The 20,552-nt window shown below is 36.7% G+C and overlaps 1 protein-coding gene across 2 annotated transcripts in view; it reads right to left on the bottom strand.

Annotated features, from left to right (window-relative positions):
- LCLAT1 (lysocardiolipin acyltransferase 1) overlaps window positions 1–20,552 on the bottom strand; it is a 189,179-nt gene that overhangs the window by 64,093 nt on the left and 104,534 nt on the right. For both annotated transcript variants that reach the window (XM_030799938.1, XM_030799939.1), the window contains exons 4-5: window positions 16,784–16,930; window positions 10,931–11,047 (exon numbers count right to left, since the gene is read on the bottom strand). In XM_030799938.1, the coding sequence (XP_030655798.1) occupies window positions 10,931–11,047; window positions 16,784–16,930 (264 nt within the window). The remainder of the gene's footprint in view (window positions 1–10,930; window positions 11,048–16,783; window positions 16,931–20,552) is intronic.

Consider the following 20,552-nt stretch of genomic DNA (forward strand, 5'->3'; position numbering starts at 1 on the left):
GTGAATGAAAACAAGTAAATCTTATGAGCTAGAAAAAAAGTGTTCAATTCTTTTTAGGCACTATGGATTACAGATTATGAGTAATTTCCATGTACTCACATAACGAACAGTATGAAGTTCCTCTCCTGAAACATATCATGGTCAAGTTGGTAGATCTTCTATAATAATGACATCTAAGATCAGTCCGCAAAAATAGAAATGTTTGTTTTTTAGCTTTGAGAGGTGCTGGTTAACTGAACATAGATCTGCTACCAATGAGTGATAACTGTGCCTAGAAAAGGCACTAACACTTCTTCTACTGTAAGTTAGCTCATTACCACTGTAAGTCACCAAGAACTTAATGCAAGAAGAAAAATACAGGAAAGACCATTTTGCCTTGACATCTAAGGAGATCAGTGCTAAGGCTCATGTTTGACTAGGAGCAGCTTTCCTTAGCTTGGGTAACATGCCTTTCCTTTGAGCCCTATGCACACACATACTTTATTACCTGACTTTGGCACACTGGGCCACATTTCACTTATTTATCTTCTGCTAAAGGCCATTTAAAATTCTATGATGAAACAAGGAAGATCTAAGTCATAAATAAACTAAGAATATACAATAGGAATTTAAAACTTTGGTACTGCAGTCTCACAAGTTATCAGAATTTCTACATGGAACCCCAAATTACTTTCAGACTACATTTATACAATGCAAAATTAATCCAAAGCATTCAAAGTTTTTGGAGAGGAAATCTGTCACTTCAAAGAAAGTGGCTGTGAACCTAGAGATAAGACAAACAACTATCAACATAAATTTCTCACATTTAATGTCTAAGAAATTGTGTGGCAGCCTCACACTTTCAAAGGCAAAGTGTTTAAAAGTTTACAAATACCCATGTAGTGTATGTAGATTATTTAAAAATGTTATATATAGTAAATAATAAGGAATCACAGACAGATGTTTACTTAACAATACTCAGATATTTCTTAGTGAAAAATATTTCGGCCATCAAAATCAGGCAGGTAGCATGAACAACAGAGATAATGGCCATGGTCAAAGACAAAGAAGAAGAATAGCACAAATATGAAGCTAGCTGTCAAGAGAGTAAAGACAGTGATTTTTTCCCCAAGGAAAAACATTAAAATGAAAAGATGCAACATATTGTAGATTACTGTCTGTTAGTGTATTATAATCAAATGAGACTATCACTGGAAAAGGTACTTCATAAAACAAAAATTGAGAAACAAATGTAAATCAGTGGTTTCATTTTAATTTCCCTTTCAAGTACCACTTCCTATGAAAAAGAGATGAGTGAACCACAATGAAATTATGTGGATTAAGTTATTATCACAAAATAAAACACTTAAAAATATGCATTTTGTGTACATATGCACTTCTGATAGATTCTCAACATCAGTAATCTTACCAAGTAGGATAATCCTTGGAATTTACCCCATGTGGCCAAATGCAATACGCTTTTGTGGAGGGAGTGAAAGCCACTGAGAACACTTAAGCTTTACTCTCCTACATCACTTCATTAGCGGAAGGCTGCTGATTTAGAAGTTACTGACATTCTTTCAACGTCTTACACTTTATGCAGTGCCGAGTAGCCAACTTATGATAAATGAACCTGGACTAGTTTTGCTCAGCCCAGATTCTATGACAAGGTGAGTTTGCATGCTTTTTAGCAATCAGATATGTATAGGGGGCCTATGTGACAAAAGATAAATAATAAGATATTGTTACATGATATATTAATATCATTTTATATAACATATAAAAATATAATCTATGCAAAATAAAATGGAGAAAACTACTTTCATTTAGAGAGCTGTGCAAATAATCTTCAACATTAATAAGTAAACAATTTCTGTATTTAGTTTCATATTTTTACAAGTGAGGTATATGAATTTGGTTTTGCATGTGCACACCCATATATTCCAGCAAGTGAGTACTGTTTTAATATTACTTTGCAATACTCAACACAAATATCAACTATGAAAAAATGCAAAAAAGGGTTCTAATAATTAGAAAAATGCAGACAGAATATTTTGAATAAGGAAGAAAAAATCTATAAAGTTAAAAGAAAAGGCACAGGCTTTATCAATAATGAAATGGACGTATGTGAACAATAAAGAAGAAATAACGTAAATCTTTCTTGGACAAACCCAAAAAAGCAGCATATACATTCACAAGGAAACTGCATACTACATAAAACCAAAAGGCAGGCATAAGCTCCTGTTAAGATGAATTTCTGGATTCAAAGGTCCACAGGGTTTAGACTCAGGTCAAAATCTCACCTTTGCTGAGAATTTTGATTTTCATATGAACAGGAAGCTAAAGTATATTGTTACATACATTTTGCATACTCACTGAAACTTCTCTATTTTACTGCAAACGAGATTCTAAGTACATAAACATGTAGTGCCCATCTGCCACACAGTGAGTAAATAGTATTGACACAGCTACTCACACCTTTAGAAGTTGTTTTCTATCTCTCACTTTTGCCCTCCAATGGGAAACTGACAAACATACTTCAATGTACATAACAATATTCTTTATGGTCAGTGTAAAGTCTACAGAAAGTCATCACTCAAAGGCAATTCCACAAATTTTACTCACAAAAGTTGCTTCCAAAATTCTGAATTTTGAAATAAACACATTTTGTAAGGGTCACAGTTATCAGCATTATTCAGTGTGTCATTCTTAAAAAATATATTAAACATTATACAGGGCACCAATATTTAGGCACGGACATGCCTTATGAATGAGTAAAATACAACTGTATATCATTTTCACTCATCTATGAAAATGATAATCATCTAATAAAGTATATTTTCAAAATTTTTTATTAATGGTGCCATAAGACACACAGTAATTATAACCCGGACCTACCTTTCACAATAGTAGGCATTTTTATAGCTGGCTAATGCTTTAGAGAAATAGTATATAATAAACCCAGGGCAAAATTTTTCTCCTATTGAAGTCAAGTGGTACAGAGAGACACAAGGTTGCAATAACTATCTGTTTAACACCATATTAGAATCTGAAACTCATTGAGATACAAATAAAAGAAACAATTAAGAACCGCATTTCCGGCCGGGCGTGGTGGCTTACGCTTGTAATCCCAGCACTTTGGGAGGCCGAGGCGGGCAGATCACGAGGTCAGGAGATCGAGACCATGGTGAAACCCCGTCTTCACTAAAAATACAAAAAATTAGCTGGGCGTGGTGGCAGGCACCTGTAGTCCCAGCTACTCGGAGAGGCTGAGGCAGGAGAATGGCGTGAACCCGGGAGGCGGAGCTTGCAGTGAGCTGAGATCGCGCCACTGCACTCCAGCCTGGGTGACAGAGCGAGACTCCGTCTCAAAAAAAAAAAAAAAAAAAAAAAGAACCGCATTTCCATATTGAATTTTACATGATCACATGCCAAGACCTTATTCATTTAAGTTACCAATAACGTGTTTCTGTAATTCTCTTCTAACAGTATACATAATCTAGAAAAAAAATGTACTCTTTTATCCTCTGGTAGTTAAAAAAAGAAGAGAGTGTCTTAAGATAGTTATTATCTGCTGTGCATCTGCCTCAGGTGGCCCTCTGGCACTGCCATAAATCTCATCTCTGTTGCAATGAAAGGACTCCATATAAATTAAAATCTGTAAGTGTCTGATCACTAGACTGAAGGGGGTGGGAAGAATTGCTAATCAGATGTGCATATGTGTATATGAGATGCTAAAATTAGGTCATCTTTAAAAATTTGTACCAAACTATAAATTTATTCAGTACCTATAATATTCCTGGCATGGTATTAGGACCTCAGATATAAAAACAAATAGGGCACAGTATCTCTATCCTAAAGGAGCTCAAGTCCAATGAGAGAGATGGACAAAAAAAAAAAAAAGGCCACCAAAAAACTATTGGTTATTAACAGAAATGTATAGAGTATGATGAGAGCAAGAAGAGGGAACTCCAATAACCTGGAGAGGTCAGAAAACTGTTTAAAGTGGAAAAGACACTTAAGCTGTCTGGAGGAACCAATGGGAGCTAGCCAGATGAATGGGAACAGTTTGGGAGAAGACACAGTCATGTGTCCCACATGACTGGAGTGAAGAGAGGGCATGTCACAGCAATAAACAAGACCAAAAGAGCCACACAGACCAGGACCTGAGCTTTCAACAATGGTCCATTTACTATGTGCAAGCACTGCAAAGGACACGAAAAACGCATACTCCTCATTGTTTTCTAAGGACATGCTGGCAGACCTCAGTTTGGAAGGAGGCCTTCAATTCATGTGTGAAATCTCAGTAAGCTCTTTAATTTCCCTTAGTCCAACTCCTAGATCCACTTACTACTATAGCTCTTGACTCTGCAGTGCTTCATGACACAAAGTATCTGCAGAACAGATGCCTTACAAAGAATAATCAAACTCTGTGAACTAATTGTCATCCAATCCTCAGTGAGTGACAGACTTTTTATGGAGAATCGTCTGAAGGACACGCAGTCTATCCATACCTTTAGAGTTGAGACACTCTAAATCCATATAGAGTCTGAGTGTTTTGAGCTTCTATGAGACTGCTCTTTCTCATGTAATGGAATGTGTTTATTCCATTAGCCAACATGGACAACCATGATGAGGCTGTGTGGAGCAGTTCTAAAAATTTCATTGTATTTCCCATAAGGATGCTGTTCAGGATCTTGGTCATGAAATGTACAATGTGCTCTTTGTGAAGAGCCATGGGAGATATTTCAAGTCTTTCAAAAATGCTTCTTCTAATCATCTGGCTTGCTTTCATCTTATAAACATTGTCAATGATACTTCGGTTTCCTTGTATGAAAGGTATAGAAAGCTCGGGGCCAATGTTTGGACTCATATTATACAGGAATGTAGAAACTTATAACATGTTTTGTAATGTAACTTCACATCTAGTTTTTAAAAAATTTACCCCTATTTTCCCTTACCTTGATTTCTTCTCTTACTTTTGGTGCTGCTATTATTTTTATTTATTTTTTTTTTTTGAGACAGTCTTGGCTCTGTCACCCATACTGGAGTATAGTGGTGCAATCTCAGCTCACTGCAACCTCCACCTCCCAGGTTCAAGCGATTCCCATGCCTCAGCCTCCTGAATATCTGGGATTAAGAGGTGTGTGCCACAATGCTTGGCTAATTTTTGTATTTTTAGTAGAGATGGGGTTTTGCCATTTTGACCAGGCTGGGGCACTGCTATTATTATATGATACAAATTTATGTTAGCCATTTTAAATCTTTATTGGAACACAGGGTATAAAATTACATTGACCAATTAGTTGATTGGCTCAAAAAATGTGAAGGGTATCTATTATATGCCAGGCCCTGTGCTGAAGGCTTGAGAAAAAACAGTGAAGAAGATAAACGACTAAACAAGTGATACTATAGTAAGAAAAATTTACATATAGCTAGTAGAAAAAGCATTCATATAGGGAATATAAAGCAAGGTACCTGACCAAGCCAAAGAAAATCAGGAAGGCTTCCTGGATGAACTGTTATCTCAGGTGACATCTTAAGAGGATACCGTGGGGAAGGCTCAGCACACTGTGCACTCTGGGAAAGAAGTGTGGTTCAGTAAGGCTAGAACAAATGGTACAACTAGGGGGACAGGAGACAAGTCATAGAAGGCCTGGGTAAATCATGTTAGAGTAGATTTAACCTAGGAATTCTGTGAGACCTGACTCCAGTGCCTGGACACCTACCTCAGTGTGCTGCCACCCTTATTTAGAAAAAGGCTTGACTCTCTGGCTACAAAGTGGAGAAAGGACTGGTTAAGTCAAGACCAGAGCTAGAAAGACCAGCTGAGCAGCTGTATGATAATTCAGGGAACATACAATGAAGGCCCAGACCAGTATGGCACTGCGAATGAAAAGAATTAATTTGAGAGATCCTTAAGGGGTAGAATCAAAAGGCCTTGTTTGGGATTTCACAGCATGTGAAAAGCAGAGGGGGGCGAGCCAAGAATGACTCCCAGGTTTCTGGCTTGTGCAACAGTTTCTTCTTTATTAATTTTCCAATTTTTAACAGTAAGTACGTTCTGTTTTTACAATTAAAAAACTATTATCTATTTTTAATAAAAAATGAACCAGTGTTGAGAAAATCAAGTCATCAAGCTATTTCTGCAACTTGATGGCAAAAAGAAAGAAAACGACTGAACCACAATTTTTTTTCCCCTCTTTCAACCCAGGCTCTGCCAGAGAATGAAATCACAATTTGAAAGGACAGATAGTTTGAATGTCATGTTTTGTTTTTTTTTTTTTAAAGATTAGGGAAATGGAGGAGGAACTGGTAAAGGCAGGAATCAGAAAAATAAAAGAGGCTTACAAAAAGAAAATCTTTTATATATATTTTTTCATTTAAACAGAACTCACAGTAGAGCCAAGGATATCAGGGAGAAATCTTGGAAATAGAAAAAGAAACCTACGAAGAATAATTTCTTTTAGCATTTGAAAAACTGTAAGCTTATTATACAGTGGAAAGAACATGAGCACTGGAATCAAAAAGACTCGAGTTTAAAGTTCCTCTGCTCAGCAGCAGTATGACCCTGTGAAAGTTGCTAAACGGAGGCAGGCTCCACAGGTGCAGCACAAAGCAAACTACCACCTAGCTTAGGTAGGGGAATTAGGGGATACGTATGAACGGTGAAAGAAGTAGCTATGAGTCTAGGTCCCCATCACCAGATTGATTCAATAGGTCTGAGCTTGGACCTCAGTATCTGTATTTTTAAAAAGCTCTATGGTTGATTCTACTGCATGGGCAAGGTAAAGAAACGTGCACAACTCAATACCTGGCACATAGGAAGAACTTGATAAGTGTTAGATGGTTGTTTTTAAGTATATAGTTAGGGCTTCTATCCTTTTTCATTAAGGCTATCATGACTTTTTTCACTAAACATAAGAAGATCCGTCGTAAATGAGCAGCTCAGATTTTTCACTGGAGGGGAAGGGGGTGAGGTGGGCAGTGACTAAAAGGAACAAAGAAACAATATGAATTCCCTTTATGGTCTAAAGCGATACCATGGCATTTGAAAATTCAACATGAAGAGACATCAAAGGTCTCTGACATGCGGTCATGTATACTTCTCCTGAGGCAAATTTGAATAATTTCTGCTTCATGATGTGCAGGTCACCAGGTCACTTAGGTGATCCAGGTGCTTATCCACTCATCAGTGTACAAATCTCATTTAGGTTTTGTTGCACTCTATCACGTTCCTTATAAAATGGCCTCAAAAGAAAGTCAGCTACTAATCTACAAAAATATTTCCAAAATTGAGGAAATGGAAATTGTCTCAGAAAATATTCTAGCAAATGTCAAAAGTCTACTGTACAACCACATCTTATTTAACATAACGGAAGGTCTTATCCAATTTCATAGTTTCCAGCAATAAAAGGCTGTATGAAAAGGTCAGAGTGCATGATATATAATGCACCCAATATTTCAATAATTTGTCTTTCTTCCTTGCCTCCTGAAACATGCTGGCTGTTCAAAAGGGTAACTGAAATGCCATCCTGGGAGAGGCTTGCTGACTATTATAAATGCATTGTGAGCCAGAGATGGGTTTCTGTTGGTCACCTTTAGTCCTCCAATGTAGGCAAGAGATAGACTGGACTGTTAGCTAGTTGTGCATTAAGCAAAAATCTAAGAAATTAAAATAGTCAAACAATGCTACTGAAGACTAAGCTGTCTATGATTGGTATACTGCTTTTATTTCCTAGGTAGCTATCAACTTTCTCAGAGCACATGAGAACTGTTGTAGACAACATGAGAGTCCCACAAACAGGACTATTGACACTATATATGTAACCTGCATGTTAAGTCAGCAATTCTCTCTCCCTGAATACAAACTGAAGAATTTGGTTCAGGTGTGCTGATCCAAATTACCTAGTGGGAATTTAATTTCTATTTTGTGGTTAACCCTGTATCCCCCTAGAGTAATAGTGGAAAGATTACATCCTTCATTCCTTTATATTTAGAATTTAAGCATATAAGCTAAGTATGGATTGAAATATAAACTGCTTTCTTTGAATTCAAAAACAAGTATTTCAAACCTAAAACTCAAATAAATCTATATGATGATCTCAAGTCTTAATAACACATGAGCTTAAAAATCAGAAAGCCAGGCTGGGTCCTAGATTCCCATTCTAAAAGGAACTCTGGACTAGATGACCTCTAAGATCCTCCTCACCTCTGATCACTAATGAAACTTTTTCTCTCTTTATTCACTTGAACCCCCAGAAATGAGAGTTGCCCTCAACTCCCCACCTGATGCTTCCTTAGCCTCTGCCTGCTCTGCTCCCCCCGTTATCTCAGGCAGCATCACAACCACCTGCCTGGTGACTACCATCTCTCCGTGTTCTGGCCATTTAGCCTCTTTTTAAATTCTTTTCCTATTTAACTCTTTCTTAAAGAAAATATTCCAGCTCTCTAGTGTTAGAAAGGTGCTTAATGATCTGGAGATTTTGTTAACTAAAATCATACTATAAATACAAGCAGCAACTAGTTACAGTAGAAAGAACATGAGCTATTCAGTTAGACAAACTGTATTCTAATAATTGTGATGAGATTCTTTACCTCAATTTCTGCTTCAGTTTTGCACAATGAGATAAATATTTATAAGGATAACTACCATGTACAGTTGTTGTGAAGATGAATTGATCATGGGCACATAAAACACACAGCATAATGCCAGGTACCTAGTAAATGCTCAGTTAACGTTAGCTGCTATACTATTACAGTTATCCTCATCATATTTTTTATTTTTATTATTATAGTATACAAGTCCCATTTTATGTTTCTAACAAATAAATAAAATCATCTAACTGTTGTTTTCTAACTGAAATAAATGGAATCATCTATGTTTCTTTTTACTGACACAGGAGGGATGTTGGGGAGACCAGCTGTCACAACTGGCAGGAAAAATTACATATTGTGGTTGTTGACTAGTGCTTGGAGTGATGACTAATACACATTCACCAAAGTTATAAATCAGTTTGATACTAAAATATTTTCCAGATTTCAAAAGAGAGCTCTATAGATTGTTCTATGATGTCAGAAATATCTTTAAAGAAATCATTAAATACTGTAAAATAGAAAAACACTGTTGAATGAGAAGGGTGAGTCTAAGTTACATGCCATAGTAAATGGTATCAAATTTAAAAAAAAAAAAAAAGCATCACTGCTTGAATGTCTTCGTGCCTCTCCACCCCATTCCACAGGCATGAAGAACTGTATTCTCCATGAACTTCTATGGGTAGATGGGCACTCACTAATCACATACAACATGAATGTCAAGTCCACAAGTCCATGTTATATTAGTTGTAATCACAGAATTGCAAAAGCAAACCAAAGAAATATGAATAACATTTTTGGTTTACCATACCATGTGATTTTGAATTGATTGTGAACCTTTCTTTAAATCATGGGTACTTGGTTATAAATATGCTTCATCTTGGCAGGTTATACTTTTTATCTTAAAGTATATTAAATCCGAAATCAGTGATGCCATTTAGGGAAGAAGAACTTCATACCTTTTCTTACATAACGGTGCAAGACTTTTCATGTTATGCACAGCAGTTTTATGAAAATATATCAGTTACTAGATGAAGGTGATAGTTTGTCACAGAGATCACCATTACACAATATGGCTTACTGGAAACCAGAGTGAAGAGCAGAAATGTGCAAACACACTTCTGTTAGGTGACTGTGGGCTTTGAACTGTTATAAAATTAACACTTCAGTATGTTTCTGAATAGTTACCTTTTCTTCATATGTGTGTTATTTGTATGTACAAATCTGTATAAATATATAAACTTGCAAATATGCAGAACTATAATTTAAAAGTACAACTGGTTTTTATTTACATCAAAACTTAAGCATTTAAATGGGTGTGATATCATCCACGGAATCACTTTCTGCTCATATATGCCCCTGAATAGACACAGTTTGAAAGAAGTGTGATATGAGCCACAAATTAGGAAGCAGAAGAAGATTCTATCCCTGACTCAAGTAACCTGTGAAAATGTACTTACCGCACCAGATGCCAGTTCTACTTAACTATAAAATAGGAGAGGTAGTGGCACTTGCCTTCCTACCAACCAGTTACTTGGTGGACTGAGTGAAATAATTAAAGTAAAATTATTTTTCAGATTGTTATATTTCTCTATAGCTTAAAATAGTAAGAGAATGATATATTCTCAAACCCTAAGAGCCAAACATATGGTTAGTTTAAGTGATAAGATTTTTTTTCGCTTTTCATGAGTACTGGAGAAATGGATTAAGTGATAAGATACTCTTAAGACATTTTTGGGTGGGTGCAGTGGCTCACGCCTGTAATTCCAGCAGTTTGGGAGGCCGAGGCTGGTGGATCACGAGGTCAGGAGATCGAGACCATCCTGGCTAACATGTTGAAACCCCGTCTCTACTGAAAATACAAAAAATTAGCTGGGCGTGGTGGTGGGCACATGTAGTCCCAGCTACTCGGGAGGCTGAGGCGGGGGAATGGCAGGAACCTGGGAGGCGGAGTTTGCAGTGAGCCGAGATAGCACCACTGCACTCCAGCCTGGGCAACAGAGCAAGACTCCATCTCAAAAAAAAAAAAAAAAAGACATTTTTGCCACTTGGAGAAATATCCTAAAATGGAATTATAGCCTAACTCTATATATACAAATATATATATATATGTAATATAGAGTTATGTCTGTTCCAAAAAAAGGGAAAGAATTTTCTACAGAGATCTCTTCTGTATCTCTAACGAATACACGGCAAAACATTTTAGTACATAGGTCAATTTGGAATAAAAATACAGTATCTCATTTCTTGAGATAAAGTAGTAAAAAAATCCTTTATAAACTCTAAAGGGCTATATATAAAGCTTAGCAATTTTTGCCACTTTTATTAAAAAGTACATTTTGAAATGGGTGCTCACCTTCTCGTAGACGGTCTACCACAAAAGTAAAGCCTGTAGTTCTTGGATGTAAAACATATTCATATTTCTGAAGTCCATTTTTTTCAGCAAATGCATTACTTCGAGACTTGCTGTTTTCTAAACAAAACAATGGACCATTATAAATCATAAACTAAAGGGAAATAAACGAGGTAAGAAAAGAAGTGCACAATTTTTTTGATAAAAATAGCAGTTAATTATTCTATAATTACTGAATACTGAGTCAAATGAGAAGATACAAACATTGCAGATGGTCCGTTATCAAGATCCCAGACCTACTTATGTAACCAGACCCAGGTTTGGCTATTTGCTGCTCGAAAGCCAAACACAAGAGGCCAAGTTTGGTGGGAGGGAAAGCAGGTTTTAAACAGAGAGCCAGCAAACTGAGAAGATAGTGAACTAGTGTTCTAAAGTCCCATCTTAAGTTTTAAAATTTATCATAGTGTTTTTAAAAGGAAACTTGCTATGGGAGATGTGTGAATGGCACGGGGTCTGTGTGTCTTGTTCTGATGGCTATCCTGGGTAACTGGCCATCCGGAGGTCCACTTGGCATTACTTTGACTTCAGCATGATGGTAGTGGACTAATTGTTCACGACTCCCCCAAGTGGGAGGATTCCACAGGGCCTCCATGCCTGGTTTGTCTCAAAATTAGCCCCTGGAATTTCTAAGCAAGCATATAGTAGATAAGCATACATGGTGCAAGGAAGTGTCTAGTGGAAACAGAAGGAAAACAGAGTTTCAAAGTACATTTCGAGGCTATATTCTAAGACTAAAGAAAAAAAGTGTTAAAATGCATTTCAAAGCTGAGATGCTCGGTTATACTTACTGGAATTAAAAAAAATTATAACACAGGCATAAATAGATTTTTATACATTTTCTGAAATTCATATTCAAATCTTTTAATTTCTTTAAAAGATTTCATAAAAGTCAACATTCAATGAAAATTAAAATGCTAATAACTAAATTTTTTATAAAACAATCCCTATATAACAAAATTGAAATACTAAAATATAAAATGCTAATAAAACAAAACTAAGACACTAACAAAATATAATGACCTAGACATCCAGAAGAAATAACTAGCAATCAAATATATCAGATCAACATTCTTTAAAACCCAATAATTTAGGCCTTCAATGTAAACTGAAATATCTGCCTTGCTCAGGCACAGAGTATGCTAATATTACTAACCCAAACCGCTCCATAACAAAATGGGCACATGATTAGCACATCATGTACAAATATCTGAACATGGTTTGGCTGAATATAGTTACAGAGTCAAGTACATGTTCCAGTTGTTGGCAAAACCTTCTTTTTCCATTCCATGAAGTAACTTTACAAGTTCCAAGAAGAACCAAACCCATTATTCAGCAAATACATTTGGAAGAAGTAAAGTGTTCAGAAATTTGGCCTCAACTGCTGGGAGAGATCATGAAATACTTTCTGATGACAGCAGATGTTAGAACCCGCAATCCTCAGCTGCATTCCGAAATTTATAAACTATTATTCCAAGTCACAAGAAAAATACCTATGTTGACACAACTTTACTAGGAGTAAATTTAAGATCACTGAGTCCTCAAAGTCTCCAAAAACTATAGACGCCTTCCACAACACTGAAATATTCAAAGAACACTCCTATAGAAGGTGTTACATCATTTTATGATAGAGGAATTGAGCCAGGCAAGTCAAAAGTAAAGGCCCTACACATGAAGAGTAGTAAGTTCCTCTCATATTCATTTGAAGACATCCTGGGCATGGGGCTACAAAACAGTATTTATATTATAGACAGCTGACAGGACCTTAAATGGGATTAGGAATCCCAGAGACACCACAAAGATGAGTAGTAACCACCCTTTAGTTTGGTCTTTCAGTTTATAAAACTCTGGGGATTCTGAAAGCAAAACTGAACTGTTGTAGAATGTGAGCACAAGTATAAACAGCTCTAAAACAAACAGTCACAGACTGGGACGGTAAAAATGATCAGAAATACAGAGATTGGAGATGCAGACTTTTCCATCTACCCCCTACTTCATCTACCCGTCCCCAGACTCTGTTATTGCACTAGCATCCCACTTTCTGACCACAGCCTCCTGTCTTGTCACGTTACTCCCTGTAACTCTCCCACTCCTGCACTCCTTCCACCCATGGGACTACTAGCAGCTATTCTCAAACCAGCTGGGCATGTTCCCACCTCAGGATCCGTGCAGTTGCTGCTCCTCCCTTCACCCAGAATGCCTTTCACCCATACAGCTGCATGGTTTTCTGCTTTGTTCATTTAGTCCCTACTTAAATAGAAACTTAACAGAGAGGCTTTCCCTGACCACCTTAAACAAAACAGCACCCTACACCCCTCTATGACTCTCTATCTCCTTATCCTGCCTTATTTTTCTGCATAGCACTTATGACTGACATATTTTTATTAACTTATTAGTTTATCATCTGTCTTTCCTCATAGAACATAAACTTCATGAAAGTAGGGATAAAGATCCAGGCACTCATATACGTATTAAAAAGAATAAGTTTTATGTATATAGGTGTTATGTTATGTGCAATAATGTAATTGTTAGAATCTTTCCAAATCAGGGAAATGGAACTCAAAATTATCATATACTAATTGTGATGGCTAATTTTATATGTCAACTTGAATAGGCCATGATACTCAGGTATCTTGTCAAATATTATTCTAGATGTTTCTGGGAAGGTATTTTTTAGAAGAGACTAATATTTAAATTAGTAGACTGAGTACAGCAGATGACCCTCCACAGTGGGAGTGGGCCCCATCAAATCAGGTGAATGAAGGCCTTAACAGAAAAAGACAGAGGTGCCCTCCTCTCCCCAACAAGGAAGAAAGAATTCTGCCTCTAGACTGCCTTTGGCCTTGAACTTCAACTGCTTCCTGGGATCTCCACTCTGCTACCCTACCCTACAGATCGTGGACTTACCAAGCCTCCACAACTATAAGAGCCAATTCCTTAAAATAAATCTCAACCTCTTTCTATATATACACATCCTACTGGTTCTCTTTCTCTAGAGAACCCTAATATGCCAATACAATACAGAACTCCCTAACCCAAGAATAAAGAATACATACTATGGGTGCACATATGTCTGCGTGTGACCAAATGACTCAAAAGAAATGGACCAAAATTAAAAGTGTTCACTTATGGAAAGTGGGATTATAGCAAGTTTTGTGCATACTTCTATGTTTCCAAATTTTCCCAAATTAACATATATTTCTTCCATTAAAAAGTTATAACAATAAAATATGAAGATAGAATATATCTAATATGTAAAGTTAGATTTAAATGCACTAATTTAAATGTACACGCAAGCTAGATTCAGAACTTACATTATAAAACAGTCTCACTGGGCTGAAAAACCCAGTTTAAGGTTAAGTATGGTAGTAACTAAACACCTTTTAATTAACAGATACTTTTTCCAAACTGGAGATATTTTGTTAGCCTATTTTTAAAAATGACTTTTTACCAACTCAATAAAATTATCTGTATTATACTGTTAAAAAAATGTTTAAAAGCTTCAGGATCAGTCTGTTTTTTCTCCTTGGCAAAGTCTAGCTTCAAAGGTAAGTATCATTTGCATTTAAAATATATATGCAACTACATCATGTAATGGTGAGCACTATGGACTCCAAAATTATGCGACCAGATGTAGAGTTCATCACCTATAAAAAGAAACCCGAGAATACAGAATGAAAAAAGTTTTACATATACATTTTATGACTCTGAAGGTCTAATGTATGAACATATTAACACTAATGTAGCAGTAACATACGACCTTTCATTAGTTTTTATTTACCAAATAACTTTCAAAGTTGCCATTCTTTGGTGTACATTTTCGCATTCACAAATGTAAATCTATCATTTCAGTGAATGGCTTTCTATACTCTATATTTATTAAATAAAGCTGATATATCAATATCAAAATTTAGGTATTATACATTCTAAATATTATAAAATTTAAATATGGCCACCTGTCCCTTATCATTTCCTAATGATAATTTAGTTCTGGAAATCAACTTACAACTTCCAATAATATATTTTCAAGCTTCAACAAGCAGCCATTATTATCCTCAGTATTATCCTCTGTGATCCAACCACTTTTAGAATCTCAACTGTAAAAAATCAAAAATATACTACACAGTTGGCATACATTTTAGAGATCTGACTAGTACAAAAAAAGTGCCACCGTTCATTTAGCTCAGTTCCATCTGCAATAGATGTGTCAAAGATCTCTTCATTGCTACCTATAGTAAATCCCAAAATACCTTAATTTCCCTTAACAACCTATTATGGCTCAGTCACCTATTCACTTGCTTAAATATGTATATAATGTCTATTTTTCATCTTGAACTCTCTTTTGTAATAATGAGTTCCATAAATTATTATGTGCACAGTGTGAATAGTATGTTCATTTACCTGTTCTCCTCTCTTAAATTCTAAGGGTTGCCCTTTTTAGTCTATTACCAAAAATTTGAAAGTTAAGTTCATGTTCAACCTCCCCATACTACTTCAGATTTTAGACTTCAGTTCTCTCCTGCTTCATCCTGTCTTCCCTTATACAGCAGAGCTGTAAGATCCACTGAATCCTTCTCAAATTCTGCTGTATTTCTCTTGAAGTTATCGGGACAATCAAAGGTAAATTTTAGTCTTTTGAGTCCAAAGATTCTACAGAAGTACTTTCTGTCTAAGCTATGCCCCCACCGTCACCCCTCCCAGTATCAACCAGAGCAGTTCTGCTTTTATCCATCTTATCATCTAACATCCTTGATAGAAGGCTTCATCTGCAAAAATAATCCATGGTTTAAAAAGTGTGAAAACTACTGATTTAGTAAGGATGACAGACTGTTGAGTATTTTGTTTACAGTCTTTGTAAGACTTTCTTGAAATCCATTGGCAATTCCTGGCCTATATGGTTTAAAATCTGGTAGCCAGGTGTGGTGGTAGTATCTGGTGTAGTCCCAGATACTATAACTTGAGCCCAGGAGTTCAAGGCTGTAGTGAACCATGATCATGCCACTGCACTCCAGCCTAGGCAACAGGCTCAAAAAAGAAAAAAAAAAAAAGTTTAATATTTAGGAAGGCTGAAAAGTTATAAACATGTCTTCCTGTGTCCTCGCTACAACTCAGTGATGGCTGAGTTTTCTTGAAGAAGGGCAAAGCTATTCCTGCTTGTAGCAAGGACAGAGCTTAAATATCAGGAGAAAGGTAACCTATTAACGTAAATCAACAATAACTGAAATTAGTTACTATCAGATCTTTTTCTTATCAGGAAGACGCTGAGGAGTAGGAAGGGTCTAATGGATAAATAAATACCTTAGAAGAGGATAAGAGAATATAAACAACAGGTAGGGGAGGATAAACATTACCTAAAACATGATTTTAAAATTACACTTACATAAAGATAAAAGCCTGATATTTTTAAAATATATTCTGAGGCTTAAAATATAAAGTTCAAAGATGGCAAGTATGAATAATATGACCTCTTGGAGTTGCCTACTATAAATTCAATGGGCTAGAAACCAAGAGTTCTGAGTCCTGACATGCTATTGATTAACTGAGTGACCTTAGGGATGAGCCATTAATTCTTTTGTTTTGTTTTGTTGAGATGAAGTCTCGCTATGTAGCTCAGGCTGGTCTCAAACTCCTGGACTCAATCCATCTTCCAGTCTCAGCCTCCTGAGTAGCTAGGATTCCAGGCATGGACCACCACACCTGGAAGAGCCCTTATTCTTGTTGGTGTTCAGTTACTTCATCTGAGAAATGAGAAGTTTAGACTACATGATTTCTAACTTTCCCAAACCCAGGCTACCTTACCTGTGAGATCAGTCCCTTCTGGGAATATGAGGAGTTGAAGTGGTTCGTGAATATCACAAAAGTAATCAATCATGTCTTCAAAATGGCTCTTGTCATCCTTCCATTTCCTATGAATGAAGATATAGGCAGCAGCCTGCATGGCCCAACCTAGAATCAATTTAACAATAAAATTTACCTATAATTTTATGGCCAATATCCACATATTATTGAATACAATATTTCAGTTTTCTGGTTTTACTATAAATTATTTATTATCATAAACATTTCATGATATACCATAAATTCAGCACTGATCTTGGGTTAAATAACTAACATATATGTAAGAGAATATCCTAAAAGAGATTTGGTAATCCTGAGGTTTGCAAAATTCTCAAAATTATCTTTTCAAGCGAAAACTAGCTATTAAAATATTAAAGAAAGAATTTTTCCTTAGTATTTATCACTAACTTATCCAAAATTTTAACAATCCTAACTAAACAGACATTTTAACCAAGATATCCACAGGAGATAAAAGAATATGTGCTGACAGCTTACAGAGCAGTAAACAAAAGACTGTCGTCAAGTATATAAGCATTCTCTTTAATATTTCCCTTCTGATACTACTCAAGTCTCTAAATCCAACTGCTATTTTCAATGTTAGCCACTTTCTATGTCATTGAAAAGGGAAATTGTGCAATGGTACTAAACACATTAATCAGAGTGTACACTGTGACTACATTCCTCTTCTCTAGGGCAAATCACCTTTGCTCTTTGAAGATGGAGCCCTAGATGTGCCATGTTTTAGATGACCAGCCATCTCCCCCGGCCACAATGACCAGTACTACTACAGTAGATACCTAACTGAGGCAGTCAATCCAATAGTCTGTCCAATAGCCCACAAAGTATGAAGAGCTCGGACAAACACAGTAAATACCTAGGCCAACCAAATGTTCCCCCTCAGAAATTTCACCTAGGACCACAGAGAAACCAGACAAGTTGGTACGATACATCAAATGGACAGACCAAAGAGCGGAGAGGCTGAGGCAGGATAAAAATAGCATACAAGAGGCCGCCTGCGGTGGCTCATGCCTGTAATCCCAGCACTTTGGAGGCTGAGGCGGGTGAATCACCTGAGGTCAGGAGTTTGAGACCAGCCTGGCCAACATGGTGAAACTCTATCTCTACTAAAAATACAAAAAATTAGCCAGGTGTGGTGGCAGGTGCCTGTAATCCCAGCTACTCAGGAGGCTGTGGCAGGAGAATCGCTTGGACCTGGGAGGCAGAGGTTGCAGTAAGCTGAGATTGCACCACTGTACTCCAGCCTGGGCAACAAGAGCGAAACTCCATCTCAAAATGAATAAATAAAAGCATACGAGAGTGAAGGGCAAAAGCCCCCTAAAGCTGACTATGATTCATAACAAAAGACAGTTTTAATCTCCACAAGTCCTAGCCGTCTATGGATCCACCTCTTGGATATCCATGAGAATCCACCTCTCTTCCCGCCATGCAGGAATAGAGGAATAATAAACTCTTATTATTTCAGCTGGCAGTTCCTCGCAAACAAAGAACGCAACTACGACAACAGCTATCATCATTTGGTAAATACAGCAGTACCCTGAGAATACATATACATAATCATTAAATTATTTACCAGTGATTAAATACACACGTAGCCGGGCATGGTGGCTCATGCCTGTAATCCCAGCACTTTGGGAGGCTGAGGCTATGGATCACCTGAGGTCAGGAGTTCAAGACCAGCCTGGCCAACATGGTAAAACCCCATCTCTACAAAAATACAAAAATTAGCCAGGCATGATGGCGGCTGCCTATAATCCCAGCTACTCGGGAGGCTGAGTGGGGAGAACTGCTTGAACCTGGGAGGCAGAGGTTGCAGTGAGCTGAGATCGTACCATTGCACTCCAGCCACACAACAACATAGTTTGGCAATGGAGCAAGACTCCGTGTCAAAATAAATAATACACACACACACACACACACACACACACACACACACCCCACACTTTATTTGGCCTGGGTAAGTCCAAACTAGAATACTGTATTTTGCATATATAAATAAGCATGTACAAAAAAATTCACTTCAATGTATAGGTCTTGCTGATAAGCATCCCGTTACTAGTCACTATAATGTCAGTCTCATCCACCAATATTGGACATGACTCCACACTGCCCACTCCTACACATCTGTCCTTCATCTGAGGACACATAGGCCCACAGAGCAGTGTGTGTAAGTAGTATAGCTCTGGAGTGAAACCACTACAAGCCAGCTGTTCACCCTTCAGACCCAAATATAAAATGAGCACAATGCAACAGTATTTACCTGAGGGGGATTGATGAGAGAAGCAAATAAAATTATTTAGCACAGAGTGTTCAACGGGTAGCTATTATTATTATAATTAACAGGTTACAATAATATCAAGAATATTACATCAAGGATTGTAAAATGTAACAAAAGAGTTCCTATTCACAACAGCAAAACCAAAATGTGCAGAAATAAACCTAATTAACTTGCAAGAGCCACATGAAAACAATTACTTAACTAGAAAGAGATGGAGAGATTATACAATGTTTTTGAACTCAACCAGTGATGCCAATGATCTCCAGCGAAAATTTCAATAGCATGAGGGTGTATGAGAATTTGGCTGACAAAGCCAAAAATTAAATAAAGCTATAGATTATCTATAATAATAAAAAGGTGAGAATATTCAAGATAACTTTGCAATAGAATAAGCAGGAAAGACATGAACCATTAAACAAGTGTATTATGAAGCAACAATGATTAAATCAAAAGTACACGTGCAAAAATAGGTGAATAGAAATGAATGCAAGACTTAGATAAAAGTCCTTGAATATGTTAAGGATTTGGTATATAATAATGACAGAATTTCAGATAAGTGGGTAATGACTGAGTTGGTGTTTTTTAAACATTTTTATAGAGGTATAACTTACAGTGAAGTGTGCAGACAGTAAGTATATATAGGTATAGAGCTTAATAAATTGTCACATATGCACATATGCCTGGCTATCACCCAATTAAGATAATGAACATTTCTAAAATACTCAAATGCTTCCATATGTCCCATTCCCAGTCAATACTTCACCTCCCAAAAGAAAACCAACACTCCAACTTCTAACACCACAAATCATATAAGTAGAATCACACAGTATATATTCTTATGTATTTTGCTTCTTATGCTCAATATTTTGTCTATAAGATTCATCCATGTTGTGTGGCAGTATTTTCTTCTTTGCAATGCCAGTGTCGATATAATTGCTGGTGTCAATTACATAAATATACCACTGTAGACCAATATACAGTTTATTTATACTTCTTATGAAGATTCCTTGTCTATTAGGAATAAAGTTAATACAGATAATCTTGTACCTGTCTTTCATTGAACATGAGCACCCAATTCTGTTGAGTAGATAACCAGCAGTGAAACTGCTGCCTCATAGGGTTTATGTCTGTTCAGCTTCAGTAGATAGCACCAGTTCTTCAAAGTGATTATACCAACTGACGCTCCCACTGGAAATGTATGATTGTTCCGATTGCTCTATCTATATTTTTCCCAGCACTTAATCTTAGAAGTTCTTTTCATTTTAGCCATTAGAATTCATGTGTAGTAGTTCTGATTCACATTTCCTATACTATAATGCTGAACACTTTTTTTTTTTTTTTTTTTTTTGAGACGAAGTCTCGCTCTGTCACCCAAGCTGGAGTGCAGTGGCGTGATCTCGGCTCACTGCAACCTCCGTCTCCTGGGTTCAAGCA

Source organism: Nomascus leucogenys, chromosome 19, assembly GCF_006542625.1.
Source record: "Nomascus leucogenys isolate Asia chromosome 19, Asia_NLE_v1, whole genome shotgun sequence".
NCBI lineage: Eukaryota > Metazoa > Chordata > Mammalia > Primates > Hylobatidae > Nomascus > Nomascus leucogenys.